The sequence below is a fragment of the Prinia subflava genome, chromosome 2 (genome assembly GCF_021018805.1).
Source record: "Prinia subflava isolate CZ2003 ecotype Zambia chromosome 2, Cam_Psub_1.2, whole genome shotgun sequence".
NCBI classification, from domain to species: Eukaryota; Metazoa; Chordata; class Aves; order Passeriformes; family Cisticolidae; genus Prinia; species Prinia subflava.
This window is the reverse complement of record NC_086248.1, coordinates 103,266,229-103,283,618: the sequence shown is the minus strand read 5'-3', so window position 1 is coordinate 103,283,618 and position 17,390 is coordinate 103,266,229. Positions and strand designations below refer to the sequence as shown.

The 17,390-nt window shown below is 39.9% G+C and overlaps 1 protein-coding gene across 2 annotated transcripts in view; it reads right to left on the bottom strand.

The window, feature by feature from the left end:
• The window catches only part of EML6 (EMAP like 6), a 91,319-nt gene that overhangs the window by 60,956 nt on the left and 12,973 nt on the right, over nucleotides 1-17,390 (bottom strand). For both annotated transcript variants that reach the window (XM_063391356.1, XM_063391358.1), the window contains exon 3: nucleotides 2,699-2,858. In XM_063391356.1, the coding sequence (XP_063247426.1) occupies nucleotides 2,699-2,858 (160 nt within the window). The remainder of the gene's footprint in view (nucleotides 1-2,698; nucleotides 2,859-17,390) is intronic.

Genomic DNA, 17,390 nt, shown 5'->3' with positions numbered 1-17,390 from the left:
GCCTGCTGAGGAAGGTCTCCCACTAGCAGAAAAGAGATAAATGCTGACTTTCCTTTTTGGTTGAAACACACTTTTAGTTCTCCTGGAAGGGACTTTGACAGAATTCTATTCAGAGAATTCACAGTACTACTAGAGGAAAATATCTGCAGAGTAGTTTAGGCACATAATTAAACAATTATTTTTAAATCGACACAGATTTGGAAGATCTGGCTAAAGAAGCCTAGTGCTCCATTTTTAATTTTTTAATAAGGTGTGTATGCATTATGGCAGTGCCCTTCCCACTCCATTAAAATATATTTTCAGAAAGCACATAAAAAGGGTTAATCTGAAATAATTCAGCAGAAATTGAACTGTGTGATATTCATAAAATAGTGCAGTATGAAGCATCTGCTTTGTAGGTAATTCTGTGAAGGGGAGATGTTAGTACTTTTAAGGAGAAATTCTAGTTAACTCCTGATTGAAGACTTTTTTAATTACAGGCAAAATGACAGCTCCTCATTAAACATTTGAACAAAGTGCAGTTTCCCTCTTGCCAAATGGCAGCTCCTGCTCAGACAGAAAAAGCTCAAATTAAAATAGATATTAAATAGCAACACTTCTGCAAGAAATTCAGCTCCCATCAGGACAGTATTAATCACAGGTAACACAAAATAGGAAATCTACTCCTACTCTGCTTGTCTCCAAAAGCTGTTTTGAAGGTAAATAAAATAAAGAAAGCATTCAAGCTCTCCCCTGTGGATTGATGATCTCCATTTATTAGAAACAATAACAAACCCCTGTGCACACCAATCTGCATTATCCACCCTGTGAAACACCAGGCCAGGGAAGCACTGCAGGAACAACTGTGCTGTCTCTGTGTGGGGCCACCTCCAGTCTGGCCAGGAGGAATGTTTCCCTGCTAATTCATCCAAAGGAACAGATATCCCAGAGCTTCTGGCTCAACAAGAGCAAATTAACTTGGCTCTGAGAGAGGCGGGGTGGCCCCGTTTAAAACCCTGCACATGGCGCAGCACTCACGCAGGAATGCACAAGGAGCTGAGCTGAATCCATGGACATCCACTCTGGGAATGCAGCAGTTACCTGGGCTTTGCCTCTGCCTACTTGTATTTAGGAAGTGGACAGCTGGCAGAGTTAGCAGTGAAAAGAATACAGTTCTTATTGCATCTATATCATTCCTGATTGTTGCATTTACTTGTGTTTTGGGGCTGGAATACAGATCTTCCTTGGCTTTTAACAGCCTTCGGATACAAAAGAAGGAATGCTTTGCACTGAGAGGTGCAAGCAGTGCCTGCACAGTCTGTTTTGCCCTGTCACAGACACCAGCTCCCTTGGGAATGCTGACTAAACAAACCAGAACTGCCAGCAGCTCTGAGCTCCAAATACTCTCAAACTTCCTCCCATGCCCTTTAATTCTGGCTCAGCACAGCAGCTTCTCCTGCAAAGCCAGGAAGAGCAGCAAAAAGCCAAGATGCATTATCCATATTCATGTTCTCCAGCACCGGTCGTTCTCCAGATATAAAAGTGCTCAATGCAAATTTTTATTTCCAGAATAAACTGCAATTTCTCAAGCACTTCCAGGAAGGGAATTGCCACTGTTCTGCAAGGTCAATGTGGCAGTGAGCTTGGGTTTCAATTACAGCAAGCACCCATCAGGGTATTCAAGAAGGGCCCCACCTCAAACATCACCCCCCTGGCTCATGAATCTTCATTCCCATGAGGTGCTTAAATAGCTTTTAAAAAAGCTTAACCACCAGTCTTATGCAGTTAAAAATGAGAGGAGAAAAAATGAAAAGCATTTATTTCTGAATGAACAATATCTTAAAAAAATATTACACTGTTAAAAATTTTGTTCTGTTGATCTGAGGGTTTTCTTGTCTGAGCTTTTTGGTATCAGCTAATCTAAGCAGTCCTAAAAATATTTTAACAAGTATTACTTGTTAAATACTATTACTGTTATATACAATTACTTACCAGGAAACTCATCAAGACAGCCAGATACTGCACAGCCAGATATTTATTTATAAAGCTCTGTGAAATATTTCTCAGGTATATGTGAATTTTAGGTCTATTTAGGTCTATTTGCCTAAAGCTTTTAACACTGCCAGAAAGAAAAAAAATCATTGTGTTTAGCTGGGAATAGCTCACAATTTAGTTATATTTTAAATTTTGTTTCAAGATATCATCTAGGCTAATCACACTGTAGAAAGCCACACTGTGTGTCCTAATGCCATTATTTAATTAAATTGCCAGTGCACCCCAGCCAAGGAGACTCTCCCAGCAGTGAGATTAGTGCAGCTCTTGTGCCAGATAAGCTGCAGGGTTCTGAGCGCTTTGCCAGGAACTGATTTCTTTGGACAGCAGGTGACAAGTACATGGTGAAGCCATTGCAGTTAAGCCACAGAGGGGCATTTCTGCTTTGGATATCTGTCCAACACCCGATGCCTCCACTCCACTCAGATGCCAGGCTGTGATTTCATCCCAAAAGCACCTCCTCTGCAAGAGTTGCATTTGCTGTCCTCCCACTGCAATTACAATTAGCATACAAACCAAGGCCTTGGACAGCAATCACATTTCAGTTGTAACAGGGGTTCCAACACCGCAGCCCTGTAGCTGCTGAAATTCAAAACATTTAAGGTGCATCTCTCAGTGAACCAGAAATCCAGCTCAGTTCAGAACCCAGAGGAGGAGCTGTACTGACCTGGCCGTCCGAGTCGAAGGCCAGGCAGGCGACTCCGTGCGTGTGTGCATCCTTCAGGACAGACACGGTCTGGACACGGTAGGAATCCCAGATGCAAATGTAGGGATCCTTCCCAACCTGCCCTGTGGCTACCAACGTTTTATCCGGGTGAACCGCAAGGCTGCAAACAACACACTTCAAGTTATAACACACTTTGGGAATGATCACAGCAGGTGTCTTCAAAACTCAGCCAATTCCAGTATGTACTTAAAATGTTTTGCTCAGACTGACATGGTGAGTGCAGAATACAATTTATCATGTAATAATATTTTATCTAGAAAAAGGAAGAGCATAACCAGAGAATTTTTAAATACTTTTGATTGATAAGCTGATTGAACACAGACTTGGATCTTAGTCTTTGACAGGTTTATAATGGATGATTTTCTACTAATTGCACATCAGCTCAAATATTCTGAAATATGGACCAGAGGCTGAATAATGGATATTGTTCACTATGAGAAATACACACAAGAAATCCTCTCATCTTTTTATGTTTAAACATAGCAATCTCAGAAGCGACACAAATAAACTGTTTCACCAGAATCAAACTGTGTGTTTCTGTTCACAACCCTTCAGATACGAAAGTAAGAATAAAACCTCTCTGCAAAGTCATATGAATACAAAGGCAGTTTTACACAGTTACCCAGGAAACAAATTTGAACAATGGCTGAGTATGTGAGCTACACATGGAATAAGGAATAAAACATCCTATTAATAAACTGGCACTCACCAGGTGACTGAGGGGAGCTGAACACTTCTGCTATCCCAAGAACAGATAAAACTAATTATTAAGAGAAGTTAACCAAAAGCTTAAGAAAGTTTTGTAAACATATACATTTCATGGAAAAAGAACAATTTTACCACAATTTAACTTTTATCTCCTCTGCCCATTCCTCCTTCCCTCTCCAGGCTTGAGTTGCATATTATATTGTGTGTCAGCTAATTTACCTCAGTTTTACACCTATACAGGCAATAAGAGGTGACACCACAAACTTAAGGTGTGCTAGCTGTAATTAAGTTAGAATACCTTTCTTCAAAAACCAGAAGGAAAAGATTAATTGGGCTAATCTCTGTCACTGCTAGAGTAGAACTTAATTACATGTGCCACCATTTAGCACAGAGCAGTTCTCACACATCAGAGCCTCCTCTTGGGTTAAGAGCACAAACATACTTCCTAAACATCAACACGTCTGTACTGAATGTCTCTGCTATTTATTCTTTCTGATGCATGAAGTCAGCCAGCAGGGGAACTAAAATTAGGGAATAATACCAATTTTTGGCACCTAAATTAGCCAGTCTGATTTCCCCGCCCTGCTGAGGACATTCATCTCCTGCCACCAGCCTTTCCAATGCACTCCCCCTGCCCACGTTCAGTCTGGCTGTTAGATAACCAAGGGCTTATTTTTGGCAGACAGAGCAGTGGGTTAGAGGAAGGAAATGAAGCCAAATTTCAAGAACAACTCTTGGTGATTGTTTGTCACCTGTATATGACTTATACGTTTGATGTGTATTCAACTATAAAATCTGTAATTGTACCTATACAATATCTCTGTTACAGGGGTCATGCGCTGTTTTCAGGGTGTGAGATTTCCATGCCCTTCCCTGCCTCCTTAAATGGGTACCAACTTCATTGGCTGTTTCGAACTGAAAAGGAGCATTTTCTAAGCAAACATCCCATAACTAGACCATTTGTAATGAAACCACATCTCTATTTGCACCACTGGAAAACACTGAAATACTGAATTTCTTATATTTATATGGAAATATCATTAGAAGAGACAAGGCATTCAAACAGCAGCAATTTATGGTACAGAAAACACATTAATACAGGATTAATTCCTATTCTTTCTACCAGGAGAACAAGATCTAAGCAGGATGAGCAGAAGAAATTTCCCAAGAAAATTTGTCTCTGTTTTCCAGGTTTGAGGGAAAAGGACACGAACTCCCTCTTGCTAAGGAGCTGGGATGCAAACAAGGCATCAAAGCAGCAGCAGTTGCTGTTGGTGCTGCCCACTGGCCCTGGCAGCCACTTCCCCATACAAGAATTTCTCTCTGTGGGAATAGCAACAGCAGTGGCTGCACACACAGGGATAGAGGCAGAGATCAACTGCTTTGGGAGTGCCCATTCCCTTCCTTCCGGGGAAGACAAAGAAAGCAATGGGATTCCCTGGCTAAACGTACTTTCGTAAATTCCAAAAGCACTCTGATGTGTCTGCAAAAAACCTCTTTAATCCAAGTGCCTCCCAAGGCACTTCTTTATGCAAATAATCCATTCAGGATGAACCAATAAAGCTCAGGTAATATTTTAACATTATACCTCATTAATAAAAAGGTCTGTTTGGAAGATCTTTCAGGGAACATTTCCTTTTCCTTACCTTCAAAGATCAACAAGCCTGAATCTAAGCATCCAAGGCTAGATTCGTGTTAATTTAGGGTAACTAAAGATGCCAGACACATGTTTCAGCAGGGTCTGATGAAATGCTCTATAAAAGTCATTAGTGGATCCATCTGGTCCGGGGGCCTTGCCAGATGGGAAACTCATACGACCTCCGCAATTTCTGTTGCAGTAATATCCCACCCCAAGATTATTTTTTAATAACACATTAGAATTCCAAAGGACTAAAAGTATTTGTTTCTTGTCTACATTGTATTTCTGTTTACATTGCTTTTCTGTAAGAGGTGCCATACTCTTGTAAACAGAGTACAGATCACAAGTTCCAAGATAGAACTAAGTAGAAAAGTTTAGATGTGGCTCAAGCCTCAGAAGCAGTTACAGAGAAGACAGAGGTTCTCTTTTCACATGGATGCACAATGAGAGGACAAAGGCAAGAGACACGAGCTGCTTTGTGGGAAACATTGTCTGGATACAAGGAAAACATCCTTCACTAGAAAAACTAAAGATCAGGATAGTTGCCTAGAAAAGTGGTAGAATTCCCCTCCCTGGAAACTGTTCAGGACTTAACTGTCTTGACAGGACCCTGAATAACCAAATCTAAGGCTGTGCTCTCAGGAGAAAATGGGATTGGATGATCTCTGGAGGCCCCTTCGAAACCAGAGTTTTCTATGGCTCCAAATACTGAAATACATCAAGAAAGTCTAAAGTAATCAAAGTAAAAATGCATTTTGGCTCACAGCAGTTAACTTGCATTAGATAATTGCTCCCTGATGCTGCAAAAAGCAAGCACTTCTGTTACCTTTAATACAGGCATATAGAATTGATGGAGACCTTTAAATGGGTGTATCAGATGAGAGACAGAGGTTTAAATCTCACTACTCTGGGGCTTTTAAATCTGTCACTGCACTATCCTATTTATCAGATAGGCAAAACACTTTCACTGCAGCAGCAGAAAACTGAACATTTGCTTTTGTAGTTTTGGTGCATAATTTATGTTTTCTATTTCAAATGCCATATTAATTTGAATCTTTTTATAATCATTGCATCAATGGCTTGTTCATACAAACCAAAGGTTCTGGTTTCCAGAACATCCCACCTGACAAAAAAGAAATAGCTTTTTGTAAAGGAAACAAACACCTGCAGTTCTGAATGAAATCACTGTCTCAGGTGGACTGTCACCAGCTCTTGACAATATAATTCATCCCCAGTGCTGGGATGTTTTACACTTCAAAGCAGTGTGCAAATTTGATGTTAATCTAAAATAACTCTAGATAGTTAGACACCGATCAATTAATCTCTATTTCAAATCCATGCAGTTTTAAATTTGGAATAACATTTCCTGTTTACACAAATCTTTACAGAACTCAGTGCTAGATATTAATGGAGACTTAGGGAGGGGCAGATACTGTCTGTATTCTATCAACTCTCTTCAGGAAGTCTCTTCACAATGAAAGAATTGAAGCTTTTTGTTAAAAACCATCTACAAACCCCACAGTTTAGCAGAACAGAGAACACAGCAGGTCTTTCTTCAGAATTTAGGTCAAACTTATGAAGTACTCAGGGTACTGACTCTGCTACGCTTGAACAATGGGCATTTTAGACAACAACAATTCTTCTTAGGACTCTTTCTCTGTAGCAAAAATATCTCTGAGGAGACAATATTTCCAAGCCTGTCCCTAAATATCCACAATGTGCCAGCAGGTATTTTCTCCTTGTTGCCTGTTCCTGGCAGGACACTTCCAGGCTCCTAGCAGGCCAGCAGTACATGAGAACACCAGAGATCATCTGCATTTTACTGCTCACACAGTGCTAAGGACAGAGTTGTCCCTGCATGGCAGCAAAGAGCACAAACACTCACTCAGCAATTCCCCATTTCAGAGAGCAAAGTGAGTTTCTTTCCTCAGTGTGGGGTCAAAAGGGAACTCACTGTACAGACAGAGCTATTTTAGGAGCAAAATAAGGCAGGATGCAGCCTGATCCCTGTTTCTGAATACAACACAAAACATCATCAAGCTCCAATGACAGGAATAATCGAACAAAGACCAGCACTTAAATGGAAGTAAAAGCAGGGGCTTTCAGAAGCAAAGGATCATCCAAAAAGGAAGAGAAACCAGAAAAAGGGAAGAGGAATAAGGTAACAACAAAACAACCTGCACAAACCCCTCCAGATCTGTATAAATGGAGAGAACATTGAGAAGAAAACTGCAGGAATAGGACAGGCTAATCCTACATCTAATCTGCCCCTAAGTGAGTTCTGAAACAGCAACATCACCAACCATGTTTCGAGGAAAATTCAACTCTTAATAACACAGGACACTGTTACTCATGCACAGTCATAATTCCCAACCTTTGCCTCCTCCAGCACAAACCCAAGACCCGCAGAGCAGAACAGAGCTGGCAGGCAGATCACACACCACGACAACCAATTTTATTTGGCATGTACAGATCTGCTAGTCCCAAGACATAGAGACTCTCTGTGTGTACATATTTGCATGTATAATACAGCTGATACACACACTCATACAAGTGAATTGTTTTTTTTACACATCTGAATATATAGCTCTAATGATACTTTTAAATATACTAAATATTGCCACATGCTTCTTGCAAACAACTCAAGTACAGAGCATATTTATCCTGACAAAATAAAAACATAAATGTTGATAAAAATACTGCAATGGCAACATTTTAATTTGCTGGCTTGATTGCTATATGGCAGTATCTTGTTTATATATAACAGAGAACAGGATATGTGTACAGAATGATGGGCTTTCTAAAAATCATTTAGGCATTTTTAGGTCCAAGCTCTTATTAGCTGTTTCACTGCTGGTTTCCCCCTCCATGGTCCCTGTGTAGGAAGAAGAGTGATATAGACACAGGTTCTAGCATTTACTCATCACTCTGCACCAGCTTCCTACTTCCAAGAAGCCAAGCTGCCTCTGAGCCACAATTCTGGAATTCAGTGGCCTGTTCCAGACAGCTCTCATCTGCTCTGAGGAAGCAAACATCCCTGGAACAAGTAAAGTCGGAGCAGACCATGACTGAATTCACTGTGTTGGGCTGGGCCACAAACGGAGCCCAGATTGACCCATGTATGACATGGATGCGCAGCTCAAACTCAATAAAGGTCCTGGAAACACACACATTAACAGCTGCTGTTCAGCTCAAGCACACCTCGAGTGTCCTGGCAGTCCAAGGGGCATCTTGACAGGAGTTTTATTTCTGACTATTCTCCAAAAGTCACCTGAGGCAGAATGGCATCAGAAGCACACAAAGTTATAACCATTTTTGCCCCTCTTTATCTTTGGAAAATTCCTGCTGACCTGCTTCTTTGTGCCAGAGTTTGTTATTCAAGCCCATGGAGTTATTCCACCGTGTCAATAAGGCCTGTTCAGCTGCCCAAGGCTTACTAGAACTCTTGACAGATCAGATCCAGAAAGCCCAAGCATGGCAGAACATTGAATTTCTCATGGCACCATGGAGCTACAGAGGGATCAGAGTCTGGCCAGATTTAAAAAGTAAATGGCTTTTGAACACGTGATTAAAATTTCCCCAATAACAGAAAGTGAAAGAAGCAAGAGGGAAAAAGAAACTCTTCAAATGTAATGCTTTGAGCAAAAGCATTCTGCACTTTAATTAAGACCACAGATTTATACTCATATGCATCTGCACACACAGAAATATTGGGCAGATTCCCAAATGAAAAGAGAACAGCACCACAGCACAGTCCTGCAGCACTAGGGTTCCTCCTCACACATGGCTGCAGTTCTCTAATGATTTATTTCCTTGTGCAGGTTTATTTTATGGGAAACTCATGGATATTTTGCAACTCTTGAGCTTCTCCCAGTGAAAAACAATCCTAGGAGATTTTATCCATTATGACACTGAAAACTAAGCAACAACTGCTGATGTCCTCATGAATTGTGGGTTTTAAGTAACAACTGATCGGGGAAAATGCCCAGTATTTCTTATGAGCCACACTACCCTGCTGTCTAACTCTAAAATTCAACCACCATATTCCAGTTTTCCCAGGCGTGCTCGGAGTTCCCATTTGAGTCTAATGATATTTGCATTCATAATGATGAACCAAACACTCATTTTGATGGCCAAAGCAGTTGCTAATAAATACCCAAAACAGATACAGATGACATCCTTCTCAATATAAGCATTGTGATTTGATGCAATCAGTAAAATGGACATGAAACTATCAGTTGTAAAGAAAAATCTGCTGGAAGTGGAGACTAAAGAGAGAGGGTTGAGAAAGAGCAAGAATTGTAATTAGCTCAGCATTGTATTTGCCCCTACCCTATTCTATGCTTATGATACTTTATGGACAATGTAACACATTCTGTAATAAAATACACAATAAACCACTGTAATAAATACTGTCAAATAATTTGTGTTTTGGTGTATATAAAACGCAGATATTTTTTGTAAAATGAAATGCACAAGCAGGTCGGGCATGAAGCCGACTAATTCCAGGACTGGCAACACCCAAAAGCCGGGAATCCGGGAAAGACAATCCCCTTGCAGAGAAATCGGGAAGCACACTCTTAACACCAGAATAAAGGGTAAATCAAGACTGGAATCAGTCCTCCAGGGCAGTGGAACTGTGAAGTGCCCAGCCATGGCGGGAGATACGAATCGGGAGAATGCCTTCCATTCAAGATTTCACCTCCCATTCATTCACTGGAGGAACGAACTTAACAGTCATCTTTCCTCAGGAGCCCGATTCAGCAGTCCGGACGGCAGAAATGAATATGAAGAAACAGACCCAAAGACAAAGAACCGTGGGGAAATGCTCTGCTGCCGCCAAAATAAACTGTATAAAACAGGGACCCCGAAAAGGGCAAATTCATGAACGAGGGGAGTTACGGTGCGATAGAGGCCATAGCTGAGGTTCACCCAGTGCCAATCCCGGGCATCGACACTGAACTTCCGATTGCTGGCTTGCCAAATTTTATGTCCTGTGTAATAAATGTAGTGGGTTAATTTGTGGTTTTTGGGGATAATAACATAATAAAATCATGGTTTGGTAAAATATAAAATACATTGTAACTTAAATTCCAGCCAGCCATGGAATTAGCATTCCTAGGCGGCACCACCCAGTAACTACTTTCAGGGGGACATAATAAGGTGCCGGAACTGGAGATGAGGAGACTGGCATCTGAAAGAAGGACACATTAAGATAAGGAATCAGTCCTTCCTCCCGTGGACAGCAGAGCCATCAGAGCACCATCATCACCGGGATCTCCGGAGAAGAATGCCCTTCAGTTCATAAACTTCAGTTTCCGTTCGCCCAGGGGAAGCCCGAAATTGACACCTCACGTTACCAGAGGAAAATCTTTTCAGTCGGCTGGAGACAGGTATGGATTTGAATAACCAACCCTGAAAACAAAGAGACTGTGGGGAAATCTAGTGCCAGGGGCAAAATAAAGCGTATAAAACCAGCCCCGAACAAGGCAAATTTGTGAACTTTGGGGGGGACAGCAGTGTGCCAGATACTGCGTCCCTGTTCACCCACTGACAATCCAGGGTATATTGTCAACGTAACTCCACTGGGGTTTTTACCAAAATTCTGTAATTTGATCCTTTAATAAACCAAATTATATTTTTAGTTGGACTTGTGGATTGGCATTTATAACATCTTGTAATTCTTTAATTAATAAAATTTTATTTTATTAATTGAGATTGGCTTGGCATTTATAATAACCACCAAGTAGATACTGGTCTATGATGCTGAGATAAAAACACTAACTTAAATGCTATCAGTGATTCTCAATACATGGAAGGCTAATGAGACACTGCTGTAAATCCAGTACTGCTCAACAGGAACCTGGAAAACTTTTGTGCTCATCTGGTATAAGGAATTCGAAGGCCAGTCTGAACACTGTGATCGAAAATATAAAATTCATACATCAGATAAAGCCTGGAAGTGGAGAAATCACTGTCACATATTGGAGCCTCCTTTATTTCCTGTGTTCACCTTATTCCCACCTGACTGTGGAAACACCAGAACAAAATGCAACCCAAACCAGACACACAAACCATGTACAGCTGCTGGCAATCAAACTCTTTATTTCTTCGGTTTCATCACACTCCAGGGCTGAAACAACTGAAAATGGTCTGAATGTAGCTGTGCCTTTCCCCCACAGGCAGAGATGTGACGATCATTCATGCCAAGATTAAGCTGACAGCTCTACAACTGGTGGTCACAGTGAACAGCAAATCTGAGCAGTAATTAATTGCCCACATGCACTAATTAATGAACTGCCCGCAGCATGCTGATGGGTGCAGATGGCCCCCCAGTGCTTGGCAGCACAGCAGGAGGTACTCCCAGGGGAGATTCTCCTGTTCCCTCCAGACGCTGACTCAGGCACAACTGCTTTGGCATTTCCTGGATCTACTCTGCTTTTTGTGTAGCCAACAGTCAGCACTGAATATGGGTATAACTATGCAGATCACAGTCTGAATCAAAACATTTGCAGAAACAGCTAAGAAAGAAAAGAGGGAAAATGGGAAGAAAATTTTGGAAACGGGACAGACAAAAGACAGCGCTGACAAAAAGAGGAATCATGGGGGAGCTGCAAAATGAATATAGAGGATGTGATAAAAATAACCAAAGAGCCCAGAGAACAGCCAAGGGGAAATGGGAAATACTGCAGAGAACAAGGTAAAAAAAACCCCAGCCATTGTCACAACTTTCCTGGTTCACTCCCACTTTCATTTTTATTTTAAGAGATTTCATCTCATCCTGTTGAAAATTCCCAGGTATATTCAGATCTATGACAAATTGTGTGGTCTAACAAAACTCCCAGGCTGTTGTTAAAAAATTCACACTGTGATAATAATACTGTTTGCATAGGTTTGCCCTCTCCTGATTATCAGAAATAAGGATTTTAAGCCTAGGGGAAGTGTTCTTACTTCAAGGGCAGCAAACACTCAGCTGCATCCTATTTGGGGGTTACAGCTGCATCCCATTTGGGCCTTCTTCTCATGGCTATCCTGCCCTGCAATGTTTAAGGTTTAGGCACTTTGATGGCAAGGAGAAGAGAAAGGGTTTGATTCCTGGATCTATCAAACCAACACACACTGAGCTGCATTTCACAGGTCAGAAGCAGATCATTCTTTGTACACTGCATGTCTACAGGAATGATAAATGCAGCAATATTAGATGTGGCTGGTAAAAAAACCTCATTTTTAGATGCCTCAGGATAGGGGGAGTTTTCAGTGCTACTAAGAATGCTTTTTTCTTGTTGACTCACAAGAATGCAAAGCCAAGACCATAACTGTTCTCAGGGAAAACATCTTTCTATTTTAGAGGATGAAAAATCAATAGAAACAGGAAAGAAATAGGAAGTTCTTATATGATCATGTAGAAATCCTGCTCTCTGTTTGGCCATGCTGAAGTGAATAATAGCAAACATCAACTGGGAACAGAAACCACTGCAGAGCAAGTAGGAATCACATGCAATACCAGAATGGGTCTGTTCTCTAAAATTCCAGTCACAATGGATCAGTAGCAAAGTCATGAGTTATCGCTTCTATGAACAAACTCTTGACAAGCTTCTGAAATTCTGCTTCACCAGTTAATTATACAGAACACAAATAGAAACATTAGGCCTAAAAGTTCAAACACTGTTTATAACAAATACTTATTATAAATCCATTTTCCTTTTTTCTAACAATTCAGACAAGAAAGGTTTCTCTACAATTATCCACGAAACAGCTTTTTTTTTTTTGAGAATGGCACTTACTAAAGTAAGTGTGACTTTTGTTACCTTGCTTTACATTGTCTGACACAGCCTGAAGATTCTAAAAGTAGCATGTCTCTTATGTGTGAGACAGATTAAACAAAACCTCTGTTAAACTTCTCAGATAACAGATTTTACCTGGTTTCCCAGAGCCTATTCTAGCTGCAAGACCTTACCCAGCTATAGCCTGTTATTAAAAAAAAGCAGCTAAGTAACATTGCTTTTAGAGCAAATACAGAGAACAATTAAATATTTAAACCAACACATTGATTTCACCATACTCTGCTGTCCTGCTGACAACAGAGTTATGCAGCACCATGGTAAAACCAACAAATGATTCATCAACAGCATACCAACACTCAACACACAAAACCCGGAAAGATAAACAGGAAAACACCAAAGCACTCAGTATTTAATGCTGATTAGAATTTCTCAGTGCTTCCCTTTTAGCCTTCTCTCCTTTCCACCACAGGCTCAGTTCAGTTCTTTTTAGTTATTTGGTTGTTTTTAAAAGCATAAATAAGTAAAAGAAGTACTTAAAAAGCTCCTGAGCAGCTTTGGAGAAGGCAGTTTAATAACTGAATCCTTTATATAACCTCCTGCTCATTCCCCCTTCCAGCTGACCCAGGTTTGTTACAAATGAAGGCCTGGCAAGCCAAAGTGTAGGGACTTTCATTGCTCCTTGCTTGGGTTAGTTCTGTTACTTCGAAGTTCTGCTGATTCAATTCAGGTGAAATGCTCACCTGAGAACAATCTGTGCTTAACAGGTCACAGACAACAGAAAATTCTCACAGGACAGAGCTGCTTTTAATCAAAACAGCAGCTAAGACTCAAGTCTACCACAATTTGATACCACAAAATTCAATCTCCAGCCACGGTCTTTTTCCCAGTGGAATCTCTGATGTCTAAGACAGGGATGTTACACTAAATATCTTGTGGATCTGAGGCGCTTGCTTGGCTGAGTGGAAATTTCTAAATATCTAGAGAAAGGAAGCTCATTTTGAAGCTTTATACTGAAAAAAAATCCTTATTAGTCGCAAGTAAGCAACGGACACACTTAATGAGAGTTTGGCTCATAGCACTGCCTGCAGATACTTGAAATGTGTCCAAAACTCAGCTGATCACACTGAAGGGTGATGTCCATTTTGCTCTACTTGTAAAAGTACATCTAAATACTCCCAACTCACATGTCTTAGAAAAATCACCATCAAGACACATCTTCCTTCATTTAGCACATACAAATATTGTTGAGTTTATCTTTACAGAAATTACTAAAATAGTAGCAAGCTGTTATCCTTTCTGTAAAACCCCAAAAGTCTGTGAATTAAAGAAGCTGCACCTATATCTAGTGAAAGGCAGAAATTCACCTTGGTCATTTTTAGAATTCAATTGTGTTTATAAATTATAATCAGGAGAAAGGTTTATTTTTGTGTGTGTGTTTCTTCATTCATTGATTATTTTTATCTGTAAAACAATAATTCTATGATGCTTAATTGTCAAATCAGCTTTGTATAGTCACTTAAACATGTTTTAATTTTTCCACTTTTCTTTTTAATCCTGTCTTTTCCTGTGATGTTATTGAATATTTCCACTAATTAATGTACTGCCATGTTTTGTAAGTATTTTATCTGCTTTTATTAAAAAAAAATAAACTAAGGAGAAAAGAAGGCAATGACTTTATTAGTTACTTAGGAAATAAAGTTCATCCCAGTCTGGAGGGCCATACAAAAGCAGGCTGCCTGAGGAGTTAGAAAGTCCATTTTATTATTCCATCAATCCACTGTCTAATGAAGTAAAAGAAAGATGCAGCTTCAAACATAAACATTAATAATAATTACACAAGCCAAAGTAAAATATTCCTTTGCCTTCTGGAATCTCACAAAGGCTGTGCAAGCTCTAAAGATGTATATTTTCAGATTCATGTGGATATGAGCAGCACTTTTGGATGAGAAGCTGTAATTCATCAAGACCAGAAAATCAAATTACTTCTTAGACTTCTGCAATAGAAAATCTTACTCTAGAGAGTCCAAACACCAGGAGTTAATACCAACACGCCAAGTGCATCAGACATCCCCGTCTCTGCCACAACTACTGAAGCAAAATAAACCAAAATGCTGTTTTCCCTAGAGTTGTTTCCACAATCATAATGTTTTAAGTGCATATTAAAATGTAGGATTTGAACACAATAAATTCAGCTAACTCAAGTTACTGCCTCCCCAGGGTCTGTGGGACACACCTCAGGGTATTGTTATTAGAATTTTGTACTGCAAACCAGCTTCTGAGCTGATTTGGGGATTCAGATCTTTCATTGTGCTCCCAATACGGGCGAACAGATCAAATGGGAAGCAGACTTAATTTAGGCAACCGTGCATTGGAGGAATTCCCAGATTTGCCATAGAAGGAAGAATAAAACTGAGGAGAGTCCCATGCCAGTGGTACCTAAGTTTGGTGGTTTAAGTTATCTGTATTACAGTCTGCAGTACTGATACCCTTGCAGCTCGGCTAAAAATACAGCTGTCAGTATTTTTTGAACAGATTTGTATTTCTGAAAGCAAAAGATTACTAGAGATGACTGATGTGGGACACATTATCCACATTCTGCTCTCTCTTGCAAAAATATCAGACAAATTGGGAAACAACCAGAATTTTAATGCATGTTAATTTGAACAATGTATTTTGTATACATTTGCTTTTATTTTTGTATTCTGCAGGCAGCTGGAATAAGTAAAAAAAGATCTATAATCATCTCAGAATTGGAAAAAAATTGAAAGCCAAAGCTTTATTCTATATTCATTATTTAAATATTAAAATAGTAAAACTATATACTTTGGCTTTCATGATTTTATAAGCAAGCCATAAACATATCTAGAAATGTTTGCACTTTTACTTTGGAAATAAGATTCATAACCTGACTGGAACACACCTTAAAAATATTGTTTTGTTTAACATGGTATTAGATAATAGTAACTTTTTCATTTAATTAGAAATGATTTCACTTCAGTGTAATGACATTTAAGTTATCTTATTTGGCTGAAAACAGGGCTCACTGGATGGGGGTTTTTAATTTTTTCTAAACTATCCAGATCACCCTTTATCAGTGTTTTACAATCTCCAGGTACAGTTCAAAAAAAACCCCATAAAACCTGGAGACTGGCATCTATTCTCCAACAGTTGTCATTTTAAAACCTCCTTCACTTCAAGATGCAGGTTTAGGAAGAGGAGCCTTTGTAGGTTTTCATTTAATGCCTTTAGAGGTAATACACACATTTGAGTCCCAGCTCCTCCCAGGCAGATGGAAACAGCTTGTTCCATAGAAAGTTGGTCTCTCTTAGGTTTTAGGTGAATGTTTTGGGAACAATCCAGCCTCTTGTTCAGAACAAACACCTGATGAATTGAATTACCCTCAACCACTCTGGGGAGGAACCACAACATAAATATGGATTTTTATGCAGAAGGGTGAGAATGGAACAAGCAAACAAACAAAAATGGATGCAAGAACAAAATGAAGAGGGAATAAGATAGCAAGGAAACTTCCCATATATTAGTTGGAGAATGTCTCAGAGAGACTGAGGCAGCCTTTAGCGGGGTGACTGTGGGGTCATGATGAAGAACAGATTCCAGCAGCTGAGTGGGAGTTTAATTGATAACTCTGAAGTCATCTCCCTGAAGGCTGGTGAGAAGCACTCATCTTTATTCACTCTGTCACCTGGGCCTTATTGTTACAACAATATAAGAAATATAAATAAAATAAATCTGAGAAAAAAGGAAAAAAATCAATCAAATGAAGCATAATCTGAAATATAAATGAGGATTCTCTTTAAGAAAAATAAAGTTTTTGTTCTGAATGAATGAGATGCTGCCATATTTTTCTGTGAACCAAATTCCTCAGGGCTTTTGCTGGTTTCTGAAAAGCTAATTAAAACCACATGCTTACATTTCCAAGGTAGGATAGGTGAAATGTTTTGGCATGCTGTATGAACAACCAAGTCTGGGAATCCCCATGTCCATGAGCAATCCAAGAATGAAATAGGAGACCAACCTACTCTAGCTGTCGTCCTATTGGGACTTTCCCATTTGGGGTGGCAGATGCCAGAGGTACCAGTAAAGCAGCTCTACCTCACTGAGTCGTGGAAGCCGGGAGAAAACTGAAATCCAACATGTTTGAAACAGTATGCTAACATTCCCATAGGGATAACCAGTGCAGGACATAACTGAAAATGACATTTGAAATGCCACGGTCTGTCTTCAGAAGAGAGAAACGAAGAGCTAAAAATCCCCAGGACCTCCCAAGCAGAATGCAATGTCTGATGCCTTAAATTCATGCTGACATACAGTGAAGCTCTTCTGTTTTAACAAATTTGGGCATGTTGTCCTAAAGCCACAGCCCAAGCCCCAAAGAACAAACCATGGTTGTGGCAATTGCTTTTTTTGGTGACTTCCACCTTTTTTTTTTCTTTTTTAAATTTCTGTCACATACTAGAGGGAAACCCCCTCCCCCATCACA